The 16,390-nt window shown below is 37.9% G+C and overlaps 1 protein-coding gene across 4 annotated transcripts in view; it reads left to right on the top strand.

The window, feature by feature from the left end:
• Positions 1-16,390, top strand: part of SLC35G2 (solute carrier family 35 member G2) — a 105,912-nt gene that overhangs the window by 78,072 nt on the left and 11,450 nt on the right. The window contains exon 1 of one of the 4 annotated variants that reach the window (XM_024566233.4): positions 5,486-5,529. The exons of the other annotated variants lie outside the window; for them this stretch is intronic. Coding sequence (XP_024422001.2) covers positions 5,511-5,529 — 19 coding nt within the window. The 5' untranslated portion in view covers positions 5,486-5,510. Of the gene's footprint in view, positions 1-5,485; positions 5,530-16,390 lie in introns of those variants that run through there. 4 annotated transcript variants of the gene reach the window in all.

The following is a 16,390-nucleotide window of genomic DNA, read 5'->3' as shown; positions in this document are numbered from 1 at the left end:
GGCTTTCTTCAGAGCAGGCCAGCTATGCAACAGGAGCCATTCATTCTCCCAGCATTTGTTGAGTTTGTCATTGTCCTAGGACCTGGGGATACCAAGTAGATAAGGACACGATCTCTGTTCTTGGAGCAGTAACACTTTATCAGGGGTTAGTGTTACATATACAACTCACAGTGATACTGTATGTCAAATACTATAATAGAGCCTGAAGAAAATGTATGAACCCAGAGAAGGAACAGATTGTTCAGTGAGAGGCTTCTCAAGTAAGTTCATCAGGAAGATTGTGGGACTATGAGTGGGAGTTTGCTATGTATTGTTTTGTTTGATAGTAAGTAGTTATGGGCTCAAATTGGGCTGAAAGATGACAGCCTGAGAATTTGAAGCCTGGCTGCAATAGTAAGCACCTTTGTAAGCTTCACCTCTTTATTATTATTATTATTATTATTATTATTATTATTATTATTGAGTAATGTTAGTTTCTACCTTGTTGCGGTTGTTTTGGGATTATGTAACATAATACATGTAAAGAACTTCTTATAAGCCTGTTACATAATAGTCTAGGTTTTTTGTTTGTTTGTTTGCTTGTTTTTTTGCCTTTCTATAAAATTGCTTGTAAATTATCCTGGACAAATGGTTATTGAGTCTATTGTCAGAGCTCTCCAGGGTAAAAAGACTATGTAAGCTTTTTGTGTCTTCTGAATCTGTGTGATAATTCTAATCTGGAAGTTTCTCTTTTAATGTCTCTTGAATCCCAATCTGCCACTTTTTACAAGTTACCATGCTATCCCCATTAAGCTGGTTCTTGTGTTCTTTGACTATATATATAAAATTCTTGGAGTACTTTCTGGTGTAAGGTGTTTTAGGCTCATCTTGGACTTTCCTTGCCCCTACCATTTCAATTATTTCAAAAGCTATTTCTCCAACCAGCCCTGATTCCTTTTAGTAGAAAATGGAAGATCTGGGTGCTAGGTGTGGTCATTGCTCCTAGGGTGTCATTGCTTTTAGGCCACTGTAGCAGACATAACCAGGAAACTGGTAAACACATATACACATCTCTATTTCTATATTTATTCATGTATTTATTACAATCCAAGAGGTTAGTATCTCCAACGGTAGTACTACAGGGTTCATTCTTGTCTTCACCCTTTTTCTATTTGTAACTTCCTTCTCTAATGGTGAGCAATCTGGCTCCCATTATCCTCAATATATTTAACTATTTGCTTATTTCCCTTTGTATAACCAATATCCTAAACTCGTGGTCTACCTCCTTGGCCCCGACTCCTCCTCACACCCAGTCCTCTGGACTTACCAGACTCCTCACAGCCTGAAGTTACACAGCTAGAAGTGATGGAGTAGGAAAAAAATTCAAAGCTGCTAATTACTTGACAGAGAGCCCTTTATTGGGTCTTCAAACCTAAGGACACATATTTATGAATCTGCTCCTGTGAACTTGCTCAAGGAAAAGAAGCCCTTGGGCTAATGAGATAAAGATTTAATCAGTAAGAATAGCAGCCCTCAGGGATATGCCTTCTATGGGAAACTTGGAAAATGAAGGGTGGAGGCAGCCAAATGGTGCCACTTGCCAAGAACATTTCTCCAAAATTTGTATGGTTCGGGAATCAACCAGCACCCCAGTGCCACAAATATCCCACTATGTTTTGTTACTATATGAAGAACACATTCCACTAAGACAGAAACATATCACTGTGCTGTATTTCTAAAGAGAGACATATTGCTTTTATTAGCAGCTTCTTAAATTTAAATTCTAGGAGGTGGATGATAGTGTCTGTTGCTTTAGTGCTGACTTCATTTCCTGGTCCAGATCAGAAATCTGTTCATGTTTTAGAAAACAGTGTGAGATCCATCTGTTCAGGTCAGATTTTTCCACATTAACACAAAGATTTATGGAGTGGTAACTTATGTAAGAAAAACCAATGGTAATTACATTATATTCTTTTGCTGCCACTTGGAATCCACATTATTTTTTTGTTGGTCATGAAAATATAGTAATACATGCACACATGCACGGTGAATCGATTCTTTCAAACACTGTGTATGATAAAGGCATCCTCTTAGTTTATGTAGTATTTCACTTCTGTTTTGGTTTGGATTCTAGATACCATCGATTCAAATTCTCTCTGTAACATGGTCTGTTTATCCAGTTTTCCTTCCAACAGAAGGCACAGAAACACAGCTACACTTGGCTTCCTGGGTGACTATTCTGATATGACTGAAATATAGAATAATGTTTTTTTATCCTCTGATGAATATAGCTTGATTTTTTCCCCCTCCTCATTTTTTAAAGTAAATACATGGTTATGTAGGAAAAAAAATTTTAAGTAAAAGGAAGAAAGTACTGAATAATTGGAATTTCACCATCCACAAGTATAGATATACATTGTTTTATATAAATAGAATCATACCATGAATAACTCCTTTACATATCTTTTTACTTAGCAATGTGACATGAACATTTTTTATGTCAATACACATACAATACATTATCTTTTTGGATGACTGCATAATATTGCACTGATGTTCTCATTTAATTGGCCCCCCATTAAAGGTCAATTATTATTTCAATTTTCCACTGTATAAAGAAAGCTGTGATGAATATCCTGAATGCCATCCTTATGTACTTTACTAGTGATCTCCTTAAGATATATTCCTGGAAATGGCATTGCTGGGTCAAAAAATTCACAACTTTAACATTTTGATACATGTTGCTAGGAAAATTAACTCTTGATAAAATGGATTATACTGTGTTTGTCCTTCATATGCAATGTCCCTACCAGTGACAGGACCTTATACAGTCTCTTCAACTTTCAGTAGTATTGTGCATCTATATATATTCATTAAAGGAGAGAAGTGACTTTAGTAAATCTAGGCATGCCACTTAGCCAACCAGGTTTTGTCGATTTCATTCAGAATTTGACTTAAGGTTTGGTCTGAAACAAGATGGCACCTGGTCACCATTTTTACATTGCCTTATCTTATTTGAGTTTAATGAAATGTGGTATAAGGAGAGATGTGACTGAGTTGTAATTTCATTGAGTGATGTATATAGTGTGAAGAATCAGTTATGATTACATGAAACCAAATTTTTAAAATTTTGCACTAATTCTTTTGGCATTTCCCTAAGTCTTATCCTCAAGAGGGATTTCAGGCTTGGCTTCCTCATGGATAAACAGCAGCAGGAACAGGGTAAATGTGAGCAGGTGGTATATGTAGTATTTGAGAGATATGAGAGAAGACTGTTGATCCTGGGTATTCCTTTTTTGGTTCAGGAACTGGTACAAGTCCTGGGGGAAGGAGGGTTGGCATTCTTCTTTAAACTTAAAGTTATTTCATCCTTTCCCAGGAGAGTTAGATAAAGAATAAGCAACTAGTAAACACAACTTTAACAAGTATATCAGAACAGCCCCGTAATCTGATGTACTTTTCATTAACATCTAGCCTAATTGGTGATTTAACCTCTTAGATACATGCAAAAAAGATCATGAAAATAGAAAAGCATCATTTTATTCCTGCCCCTCTCGTGCCCCTTCTAGCAATGACTCCCTGCCACTCTTAAACAGATTCACCTAGCACAGCTGAATTTAAAGGTGCTATTCGCTGTACTTAACTGACTCTCCTTTTTTAAAAAAGACAGTAGGAAAAGTGGTAGATGATAAATATGTGTTCATTGAGAATGGCATATTTTATGCAAATTGATAAGCCTATTGTTTCAGAGATTAGGAAGGCTCTTTCCTGGAAGGGGAAGAGCTGATTATATATGGTGAAAGACTTGCATTCCAGGAAGTTCTTAGCTGCCAGCCGACATATTCATCACAGTGTGCCAGAATGGATTTTCAAACAGTACGACATAAATTACTCAGCTCCAAATCAGGCATCATTACCTTTACACAGCCAGATCAACCTTCTTGTTTGAAAACTGCCACATAGGCTCTTTTTCAACATCAGTTAACCTTTTCCTTTCCTGGTATTATGGTCCATTACAATCCACCAAAGGTATTAACCACTATTGAATATAAGGGAGCCAATTTTGCCTACACAGTAACAGGCCCAGTGCTTTCAAGCTGATGGCAAGAGAGAATGTTCAGCCCAGCTCCAACCAGACTGATTTTCCACCTTCTGCTCTATTTCAGTTCTTTCCTTTTCTCAGTCTTTGCCCCTCCCAGAGCTAGCTGTTGATTCCTAGCAGCTACTACACAGCTGACAACCCTTCACTATCCTTTCCTTAACTTTCTGCCCAAGATCTATCAGCTGACTCTCCTGCTTGAACTTGGACTAAGCCACCTGTTTGGTGCATCTCTCCTACTTCTCTTTCCTACCAATCCCCCCAAACCCCACACTCATCCCATCAGATCTCTCTCCTTACCTAACCTCATCTCCAAGTCTCTTAGCTATAATTTTCTCCTCTCCTATAATCTAGATTTACGTAGACCAGCAAAATCTTCAGGCCTCACTTCCATTCTCCCATACCCTAGTTTAGCCCAAGTCTTCTTAGCTGCTTTAGATCACACTCTACTTTGCTCCTCCCAGCCTGGCTCACTCTGAAATCCATTGCTTTTCCTGTTTCAACTAAGTGGCTTAATCCACAACCCAACCAGCTATACCCAGTTTCAGCCTCACCCAGGACCGTCAAAGCAAGCCTTGACCCATACTCTCTTGGGCAGCTTCTGCTTTTCAGCCCAAAATAAGGATTCTTTTTCACATAAGTATCCCTCTTTTAAGCTGATGTTAGCTAACATGCTGAGGAGCTTATCCTTCAGCCTTATGTGCCCCAAATCTCTTCTAGCCTGGAATGGGTAAGCTGTCATCCAGTCTGAGTGCTATTGTGCATCTGTTAGCACTGCAGGGAGTGATCCTCACAGAGGATGTCATACTGACCTGTTACCAGCAAAGTACAGTGATGATAATAGATTTGGACTGTTTTGTCCACATTCCTCCCCTGATTTTTCTGAGTAAGAAGGTGCATTTGCCAGATGGTTGGCAGGATCAGGAGGCTCAGTCAATGGCTGTGGAAACAAAAGCTAGCTATTGCTATAGTAACACAAAACAGGGCCCTATCTAAAGTCTAGACTATCTAGCTCAGAGTACCAAAACCAGATTCCTCAGCCTCACAGTAAATTATTTTTTTGTCAAGAACAACCTCATGGACAGAGTGAAGGATTTCATATTCTACTAATTTTTGAGTCTGATAACAGTTTCTAGTAAGATTAATAACTGATTAATAACATAGATATAAAGAACAGAATTCATCCCCAGGTAACCCCTTTAAATTAGCTGTAAATTGGGTTTTTTCCCCCACATGATTTGTGGACATGACTAATGGTGGTAACTTAGGTTTTTATCCTTATTTCTTCTTCCTGGGTAGGTGATTCAGGATCTGCTTCAAATCACAAGGAGTTCTGACAAATGGGGTTCCAGGACTTTCCTGTTTTTAGATTGGAAGTTCTTCAATGATGGAGCTCAAATGAAAGTTCTCTTAATCCAAGAACTTTGTAGAAATGCTGACCCCTCTCTCAGGTGAATCCTAGGTGGGTTGTTCTGACAATCCTGGGCCAGCATGGGGCCAGCACAGAGTCTAGGAACAGGCCGGGCCAGGAGAGGAGGGGTTCCTCAGGGATCTTGAACCAGTGTCCCCTGCACAGAGAGTGAGAATTGCAGCTAAATGGCAAAGATAACAATGTGAGTATAGTTTCAAAGGTGAAACAAAGATAGAAATGGGAGAATAATAGTAGAGCCTGTGATAGCTGATAGCAGGATGGGATGAAGTTCAAGGAGCAGCTGTAGAATGCAGTTCAGGACTGAATATTTTTGTTCAGTCAACATGTATTAAATGCGCTTGTGTGCCAGGAACACAAATGTGAATGAAAACTGTCTTCCTTTCATAGAACTCACCAGGCCACAAAGGAGATTGTGACTTGGCATGCTCCCTTTAGGTGATGCCTTGATCTCTTGAAGGGGTAGACATGGCAGATTAAAGGAGCCACCTTGGGTTGCGCACAACCCAGAAGACTTGAGATGTTCTGACAAGTGCTCCCCAGCATGGATGTAGGAGGAGGAAGAGTTATACTGTGAGGTCTCCTGACTTCTCTGTGGCTCTGAGTCTTCTCAGAAATAATAATAATTAATAATCAGAGGTCTGAGTTAATATTAGTACTTGCTCCTTGGCCTGGAATTTGCTAGCTGGGCCTAGATGAAGATTTGAGTAGAAATGCTTGGGGGAGTGGATAGAGTGTGCAAGAGAATGATAAGAAAACAAATTTGCCTTTCTAATTGCATTTCCAGAGTAATCACATAAAATTTAAAAGAGTCCTAGTAGAAGATGGCTTGAATTATTGAGATTCTGTCCCTAAATCCCTATTTACCACTATTTGGCAAGCATGTCATCAATATGAGCTCAAAGTGCTGTCTACCCATTGTTAAAGAAATATTAAGGTATTATTATCCCAGTCTACTAATGCTGGAAGATTCTTTCAAAAATCTATTCTAGCTTTCTTGACAAATTGCAGGCTATTTTCTCCAAATAGTAGCTACGTGAGGAACAAAATGTAGGCAAATTTTCTATTATGAATTACTATTATACTCTAACCTATCTCATCAAGAAAAGAGTTAATAGCAATTTAAAGCTATTGAAGGGATCACCAGCATTATCTTTGGTCTTTGATTCATTAGACCATCATTATGTGAATAAATACTCTTCCATAAATTTCAAAATACTAATGCTTTACTGGCACCTTTATTTAAAAGATATTGTTAAAAGCAGAGTGGGCAGGAGAGGTTCCCTGACTGGCAGGATTCAGTTTTGAACATTACATGATATGCCAGTGTTTTCTGTATATCTGACAGGATTTAGGTACAGATAAAACTCACTTTAGCTCTTTCAGTCAGAATGAAGTACAATACGAGGAATTGGAAAGAGATCTAATAGAAGGAATCAAGTTTCTAAAATCTTTGGAAGGACTGGAGGAACAGATTTCAAGCTGGGTCTCATGCATATTTCCTAGAATGCATGGTTTTATCCTTTAAAAAAATCCCCAATTTAGTAATTCTTAAACTGTATGTAGACTATCTTGCTATGGAAACAGAGCAGAAAGGAAAACTAAGTTTTATACTATGCTTAATGGCAAAATCTCCACAGTATTTGACTAACGGGAAAGAAGCAGACTTGTATTATTGAACACCTGTTATGTACCAACTATTATTCTAGGTTCTTTTGATCTATCTTTCCATCAAATCCTTATTAATAACCTTTTCAAGTTGATAACATCAGCCTATGAAATAACTGAGGTTCTAAAAGTTTAAGTGATACCTGCGCAGGTAGAAGATGATAGAAGCATATTTCAAATTCAGATCTGCTGCCTCCAGAATTGGCTTGACATGTTGTCCCACATTGGTTGTTAATCCAGAATTCTGTTTGGTAGCATCTAACCAAAGTTCTCACTCCATATTTAATAAATACATCCAACAGGCCAGTTTACTAGGCCATTGAAAGATGTTTTATAACTTTTTTCTAGATGGTCTGCAAGGCTGTGGTTCTTAAAAGCAGACATTTAAAACAGTGTCATAGGGGGCAAGCAAGCCAGCAAGTAGTTTCTATATCCGGCTAAAACAATCTTGTCCATGTCACTGGACCCAGAAGTTTTCAGTGTCATCCGACAGTTTTCTAGACCTTAAAAAAATTAATTCTTTTCTAGGGAAAATCATGGATTACATGCAGGCAGTTTGTATATACCTGTGCTAAGAGTGTGGGTTTTCTATCTAAGAATACAAATATGATCTTTAGATGTTCACAGAATGATGGTGTGAGTTTTCTGGTTGTGGTTTCTGCTTTAAGTCACAAACTTGGTGACTTAAAGCAACACAAATTTATCATCTTGCAGTTCTGTAAGTTAGAGGTCTAATGCATGCATCACTGAGCTAAACCTAAGGTGTTGGCTGGATATGTTCCTTTCTAGAAGCTCAAGAGAAGGGATCCATTTCCTTGCCTGTTCCAGCTTAGAGGCTGACCACATTCCTTGGCTCATGACTCCCTTCTATCTTCAATGCCTGCAATAGCATGCTGAGTCCTCACACTGCATCACTCTGACCTTTCTTCTGTTGTCACATGTCCTCTGAGTTTTCTGTTTCTTTCTTCTACTTTTTAAAAAGATTTTATTTATTCATTTTTATAGAGAGGAGAAGGGAAGGAGAAAAAGTTGGAGAGAAACATCAATGTGTGGTTGCCTCTTGCATGCTCCCAACTGGGGACCTGGCCCACAACCCAGGCATGCGCCCTGACTGGAAATTGAACCTGTGACCCTTTGGTTCACAGGCCAGCACTCAATCCACTGAGCCACACCAGCCAGGGCTCTTTCTTCCACCTTTAAGGACCTTTGTGATTATATTGGGCTCAACCAGATAATCCAGAATAGTCTCCCTATTTTAAGGTCAGGTGATTAGCAGTCTTAATTCCATCTGCAAACTTAATTCCCCTTTTTCACATAAAGTAATGTATTCAGAGATTCTGGGAATTAACATGTGGAGATTTCTGTGGGGGGTGAGGAGTTGGGGAGCATTATTCTGCCTACTACAGATGGTTACTTTGCAGTATAGTACAGAAGAAAGGGCTTGGGAAGGCAGACCTGGATCTGAATCTTATCTCTACAATTAACAGCTTATGTTCCCCACTAACTTGAAAGTGACTCAACATCCTGGAACCTATTTCCTCACATTAAAATGAAGGTTATATACCTTTTTCATAGAGTTGTTTTGACCTTTAAATGCAAAAAATTAAGTTCCTAGTACGTGCCTGGCACAGAGAAGGAACTAAATAAACATAGCTATTATAATTATGTGATATAATTATAATTAGAGAATCTAGAGCCATATTCAGGACCAAATAATCCAAAAGAGCACATCCTGGGTTCTTGGAAGCATCTATGCTTGATATTTCCTGTGGTTTCATCTTTCCTTTAACTCTAATTGAATGGTTGCCACAAATCCTTTCAAAACCAGTGTGTTGATCCTAAATAAACACAAAACATGGATAAAGACACACTTTATTTCACTTTTAGTTTCAGCTAGGTTCTCTCCATAGATGATATCTGAATGGAGAACAAAGAGACAAACATGAATACTCTTGATTTATCTCCTGTTTTTTCATCATCTTCCCCTGGCCATCAAAAACTGTTCCTTCATTTGCATTCAGTGGGAAGACTTCAAAGTTGTTATCTGTTCATTTTCACATATGTAGCTTTTCCTATAATGGTCATGTATCTATTCTTGCATAAAGGATTGATGGCAGTTGGCCATCCCATTTGCCTTTTACTTCCCAGAAATCTGAAGTTAATGATTGACTATTCTGTTCAAAGCCCATTGTTGGACCCATATTAACTAGCCATTAAAAGTGATGTTGTAGAATATTCCATGACATGGAAAAATATTTACAATGTATTGATAAGTAAAATGCAAAAGTTATAAAATAAGATATAGTGCTTGATACCATTTCTGGGAAAGAAAATATTCACAAATAGAAAAATGCCTTGAAAGGGTCAGTAGTTTTATTTCTGGGTAGTAGGATTCTGAGTGTTTTTTATTTTCTTTACCTTCCCAAATTTCTGAATTTTCTACAATAAACTTGTTACTTTTGTAATAGGAATAAACAAAATAGTTGTATTTTATTTAGAGATCTGGTGGTAGTAAATAGCTCCTGAGTCAGAAGCTTGTCCTTAGCAAGCCTGGGGAACCTGATGAGGAACTACTGTAGACTTGGTAGTGGTGGGACTCATTTGACTGGGCCAAACTTTGAGGTGTACCTTAGAAGCAGGTGAATAGCAACTGAAGTTCATTCTGGTGTTGCTGAAAGACATTTATCTCTAGTACCCTTCTAATTGATTGAGAATGATTTAATCAAGAAAAGCAGATACACATTACTTAAGGAACAGCTCCAGCTATGCCTGAGGAAGTTAATGTTAAAGGAAACATGGGAGAGCTAGCAACAGAAATAAAACTAGCGCACCCTGGCCTGTGTCACTCAGTTGGTTGGGTGTTGTCCTGCAAAGCGAAAGGTCGCTGATTTTATTCCTGGTCAGGGCACATGCCTGGTTGTGGGCCTGGTCCCAGGTTAGGGTGTGTACGAGAGGCAACTGATCAACATTTCTCTCACATCAATGATTCTCTCCCTTTCTTTCTCCCTACCTTCTCTCTCTCTAAATAAATAAATAACATCTTTAAAAAAAAGAAAGAAAGAAATAGAGCTAGCACTACGGAAGCCAAATATATAAATTCTCTTAGCCAAACTGCACACCCTAATGTTTTATTATTCTTAATAACAATGTTATTAAGGACTTTAAAGTGTTTTAATGCATAAGGCTCCTTACTTCGAGTCATCAGCCATATATATCCATTTATACTTTGTTAACAAAATTTGCCTCATTTAAAAAATAGTTCATTATGTGTCTGTTCTTATGCCAGTACGAGACTGTTTTGATTACTGTGGCCTTGTAATATAGTTTTATATCAGGTATTGTGATCTCTCCTACTTTGTTCTTTCTCAAAATTGCTGTGGCTATTTGGGGTCATTTCTGGTTCCATATAAATTTTTGAAATGTTTGTTCTATATCTGTGAAATATGTCATTGGTATTTCAATAGGGATTGTGTTGAATCTATAAATTGCTTTGGGTAGTATGGACATTTTGATGATATTAATTCTTCTAATCCATGAGCATGGTACATGCTTCCATTTGTTTGTGTCTTCCTTAATTTCTTTCTTTAGTGTTGTATAGTTTTCTGAATACAGGTCTTTTACTTCCTTGGTTAGGTTTATTCCTAGGTACTTTATTTTTCCTGTTGCTATATCAAATGGGATTTTTTTTTCTGGTTTCTGTTTCTGATATTTCATTGTTGGTATACAAAAATGCCTTCAATTTCTGAATATTGACTTTGTATCCTGCTGTTTACACACAGATCAATGGAACAAAATAGGGGGCCCAGAAATAAACCCAAGTCTCTATGGTCAATTAAAATTCAACAAGGGGGGCAGAAGCATAAAATGGAGTAAAAATAGCCTCTTCAACAAATGGTGTTGGGAGATCTGGACAGCTACATGCAAAAAACTAAAACTCAGTCACCAACTTACATCATACACAAAAATAAATTCAAAGTGGATAAAAGACTTAAATATAAATCGAGACACCATAAAAGTCCTAGAGGAGAACATAGGCAGAAAAACCTCAGATATTCTACACAACAATATTTTCATCGATATGTCCCCTAGAGCAAGGGACATAAAGGAAAGAATAAACAAATGAAACTTCATCAAAATAAAAAGCTTCTGCATGGCTAAAGAAAACAGTAGTAAAATGAAAAGGAAACCAACAGTATGGGAAAACATATTTGCCAATGATACCTTGGAGAAGGGTTTTGTCTCCAAAATATATAAAGAACTCACATGAATCCACTCCAGGAAGACAAACAACCCAATTAAAAAATGTGCAAAGGACTTAAACAGACAGTTCTCCAAGGAGGACATACAAGGGGCCCAGAGACATATGAAAGGATGCTCAGCATCACCAGCCATCACAGAGATGCAAATTAAAACCACAATGAGATACCACTTCACACCAGTCAGAATGGCCATCATAAACAGATCAACAAACCACAAGGGCTGAATAGGATGTGGAGAAAAGGGAACCCTAGTGCAGTGTTGGTGGAATGCAGACTGGTGCAGCTACTGTGGAAAACAGTATGGAATTTCCTCAGAAAACTAAAAATGGAACTGCCATTTGACCCAGCAATACCACTGCTGGGATTATATGCTAAGAATCCCGAAACACCAATTCAAAAGAACCTATGCACTCTAATGTTCATAGCAGCACAATTTACAATAGCCAAGTGCTGGAAGCAACCTAAATGCCCACCGTAAATGAGTGGATAAAAAACTGTGGTTCATTTTTACAATGGAATACTATACAGCATAAAGAAAGGAGCTCCTACCCATTGTGATAGCATGGATGGAACTGGAGAGCATTATGCTGAGTGAACTAAGCCAGGTGGAGAAAGACAAATACTATATGATCTCACCTATAAGTGGAACCTAATCAACAAAACAAGCAAACAAAATATAACTAGAAACATTGAATTAAAGAACAAACTGACAGTAACCAGAGGGGATGCGGGAGAGGGATAATGGGGGAAAATAGGGCAAGGTCCATCAAGGAACATGTCTAAAGGACACATGGACAAAGCCAAAGGAGGTAGGTTCGTGGCTGGGAGTCTGGGATGAATAGGGCGGCAGGCCAAGGTGGGGTGAAAATAGACACAACTGTACTTGAACAATTATACAATAAAAATAAAAGTAAAATAGTTCATTAATTCATTCAACAAACACCTGTTAAACACCTATCTCATGCCAAGTACTGTGCTAGGTGCTGCAAATATAGTAATTAGTAAAACTTAGTTTTAATACCTGTGGGGTTAAAACCTTCACATTCTGCCCTGGCTGGTGTGGCTCAGTGGATTGATTGCCAGCCTGCGACCCAAAGGGTCACTGGTTCGATTGCCAGTCAGGGCACATGCCTAGGTTGCGGGCCAGGTCCCCAGGAGGGGGCGCTAAAGAGGCAACCACATATTGATGTTTCTCTCCCTTTCTCCCTCCCTTCCCCTCTCTAAAAATAAACAAATAAAATATATTTTAATAAGATATATTTTTTAAAAAACCTTCACATTCTAGTAGAAGAGAAATTCAGTGCAATACAGTTGTAATTCAGTGCAATAAATTCTATGATTGAAGGTATAATGAAAGCACTGGGGTGGACATCTAACCTCGCTCTGGGGTGAAAGGTAGCCTAGGAAGGTTTCCCAGAAAAGACAGTATTTAATTTGGGCCTTGAAGAATGAATAGAAATTTACCAGGTGAAAAAACAGGAAAAGAATATTCCGTAAAGTAGAAAAAAAATATGTAAAAACGCAGAGACATGAAAAAGCAGGACATATTCAAAGAATTTCCTGTACTTGGAATAGCCAGGACTTGTGTGCATGTGGAAGACAAGCAGAGCATGAAGCTGTGATGATTAACTTTATGTGTCAACTAGGCTGGTGAAAAGATTACTTTGGATGTTTTTGTCAGGGTGTTTTTGGGTGAGATTTACATTGAAATCGGAAGGCTTGAATAAAGCAGGTTGCCTTCAATAATTTGGATGGGCCTATTCCAATCAGTTGAAGGCCTGAATAGTGCAAAAGGCTTCCCCTGAGTAAGAGGGAATTCTGTCCTAGATAGCCTTTGGACTTGAACTACAGCTTTGTCTCTTGTTTGGGTCTCCAGCCTATAGCCCTCCACTGCAGATTTTGGACTTGCTAGCCTCCATCGTCACATGAGTAAATTTCTCTATTTCTGCATAACCCTGGCTAACGAGAGGCTAAAGGCAGAGGATAGGGAGAATGCTTCTGAACATTTCTATGGTTTTGTTTATCAAAGGAAACTAGGTTGTCAGTTACCTAAGATTACCAGTGATTGAGCAGTGATATCAAGAGAGCAGATGTGGCTCTCTGGGCCTCTAAGATCCTACAGAAATGAGTAGTTTCTTTTTTAAAAAAAAAGATTTTATTTATTTATTTATTTTTAGAGAGAGGGGAAAGGAGGGAGAAAGAGAGGGAGAGAAACATCAATGTGTGGTTGCCTCTAACACACCCCCTAGTGGGGACCTGGCCTGCAAGCCAGGCATGTGCCCTAACTGGCAATCAAACCAGTGACCCTTGGGTTCACAGGCTGACACTCAACCCACTGAGCAACACTGGCCAGGGCAAGTACTCTTTTAAAAAAATATTTTAAATATTTTTCAATTATAGTTTACATTTAATATTATCTTGTATTAGTTTCAGGTATACAGCATAGTGGTTAGACAATCATATACTTTACAAAGTCTTCCCTCTGTATTGCCAGTACCCAATAGTTATTACAACATTATTGACTATATTTCCTATGGTGTACTTTACATCTCCATGACTATTTTGTAACTACCAATCTGTACTTCTCAATCCCTTCACATTTTTCACCCAATCCCCAAAGCCCCTTCCCCTCTGGCAATCGTCAGTCTGTTGTCTGTATCTATGAATCTGTTTGTTTTGCTCGTTCATTTATGTTGTTCTTTAGATTCTACGTATAAATGAAATCATATGGCATTTGTCTTTCTCTGACTGACGTATTTCACTTAGCATAATACCCTCTAGGTCCATCCATGCTGTTGCAAATGGTTAAGATTTCATTCTTTTTTTGTGGCTGAGTAATATTCTATTGTGTATACATGTGTGTATAGCACAGCTTTTTATCCACTTGTCTATTGATGGGGAGTTGGGTTGCTTCCATAGCTTGGCTATTATAAATAATGCTGTAATGAACATGGGGGTGCATATATTCTTTCAAATTAGTGTTTTGGTTTTCTTTGAATATATTCCCAGAAGTGGAACCTCTGGGTCATAAGGCAGTTCCATTTTTAGTTTTTTGAGGAAACTCCATACTGTTTTCCACAGTGGCTGTACCAATCTGCATTCCCACCAACAGTCCACAAGGGTTCCCCTTTCTCCACAATCTTGCCAATACTTGTTTTTTGATTTATTGATGATAGCCATTTTGATAGGCATGAGGTGATACCTCATTATGGTTTTAATCTTCTCATATGTCTATTGGCCATTTGTATGTCCTCTTTGGAGAAGTACCTATTCAGGTCCTTTGCCCATTTTTAATTGGATTGTTTGTTTTTTGGTGTTGAGTTGTATGAGTCTTTAAATAAATTTTGGATATTAAACCTTTACCAGATGTATCATTGGCAAATATGTTCTCCCATTCAGTGCGTTGTGTTTTCATTTTGTTGTATCCCATTTTGTTTATTTTTTTTCTTTTGTTTTCCTTGCCTGGGGAGATAAACCAGAAAAAATATTGCTAAAAATAAAATCTGAGATTTTACTGCCTATATTTTCTTCTAGAATTTTTATGGTACAGAGTTTTACACTTAAGTCTTTAATCCATTTTGAGTTTATTCTTATGTATGGTGTAGGAAGGTATTTCAGTTTCATTTTTTTGCACATATCTGTTAAATTTCTCCAACACCATTTATTGAATAGACCGTCTTTACCCCCATTGTATGTTCTTGCCTCCTTTATCAAATATTAATTGACCATATAGGCATGCATTTATTTCTGGGCTCCCTATTGTGTTTTGTTGCTCTATATGTCTGTTTTTATGCCAGTACCATGCTATTTTGATTACTATAGACTTGTAGTGTACTTTGATATCACGTAGCGTAATTCCTCCAGCTTTGTTCTTCCTCAAGATTGCTGTGGCTATTGGGGGTCTTTTGTGGTTCTATATAAGTTTTGGGATTATTTGTTCTAGTTTTGTGAAATATGCCATTGGTATGTTGATAGGAATTGCATTGAATCTAAAGATTGCTTTGGGTAGTATAGACATTTTAACAATGCTAATTCTTCCTATTCATGAACATGGGATATACTTCCATTTATTTGCATCTTCAGGGCCTTATAATTTTCTGAGTACATGTATTTTACCTCCTTGGTAAAATTTATTCCTAGGTATTTTATTTTTTTGATGCAACTGTAAATGGGATTGTTTTCTTAGTTTTCCTTTCTTATAGTTCATAAAAATATAACTGATTTCCGGATATTCATTTTGTGTCCTCCTACTTTTCTAAATTTATTTATCAGTTCCAATAATTTTTTGGTAGAATCTCTAAGGTTCTCTATATACAGTGTCACATCATCTCCAAATGAAATATCAATAGTTTTATTTTATTTTATTTATTTATTTATTTTAAAATTATTTTATTGTTGTTCAATTACAGTTGTCTGCATTTTCTCCCCACCCCTCTACCCCACCCCAGCCAAACCCACCTCCCTCCCCTGCTTCCACCCTCCCCTTTGGTTTTGTTTATGTGTCCTTTATAGTAGTTCCTGAAAACCCTTCTCTCCACTGTCCCTTCCCTGCTCCCCTCTGGCTATTGTTAGATTGTTCTTAACTTCAGTGTCTCTGGTTATACTTTGTTTGCTTTTTTCTTCTGTTGATTATGTTCCAGTTAAAGGTAAGATCATTTGTCCCTCACCACCTGGCTTATTTCACTTAGCAAAATGCTCTCCAGTTCCATCCATGCTGTTGCAAAGGGAATAAGCTCCTTCTTTCTCTCTGCAGCATAAAATTCCATTGTGTAAATGTACCATAGTTTTTTGATCCACTCATTTTCTGTTGGGCACTTAGGTTGCTTCCAGTACTTGGCTATTGTAAATTGTGCTGCTATGAAAATTGGGGTGCATAGGTTCTTTTGAATTGGTGTTTCAGGGCTCTTAGGGTATAATCCCAGCAGTGGAATTGCTGGGTCAAAGGGCAGTTCCATT

Source organism: Desmodus rotundus, chromosome 8, assembly GCF_022682495.2.
Source record: "Desmodus rotundus isolate HL8 chromosome 8, HLdesRot8A.1, whole genome shotgun sequence".
NCBI classification, from domain to species: Eukaryota; Metazoa; Chordata; class Mammalia; order Chiroptera; family Phyllostomidae; genus Desmodus; species Desmodus rotundus.
Note: the sequence above shows the minus strand (reverse complement) of the source record. Positions and strands in the feature narration are given on the sequence as shown.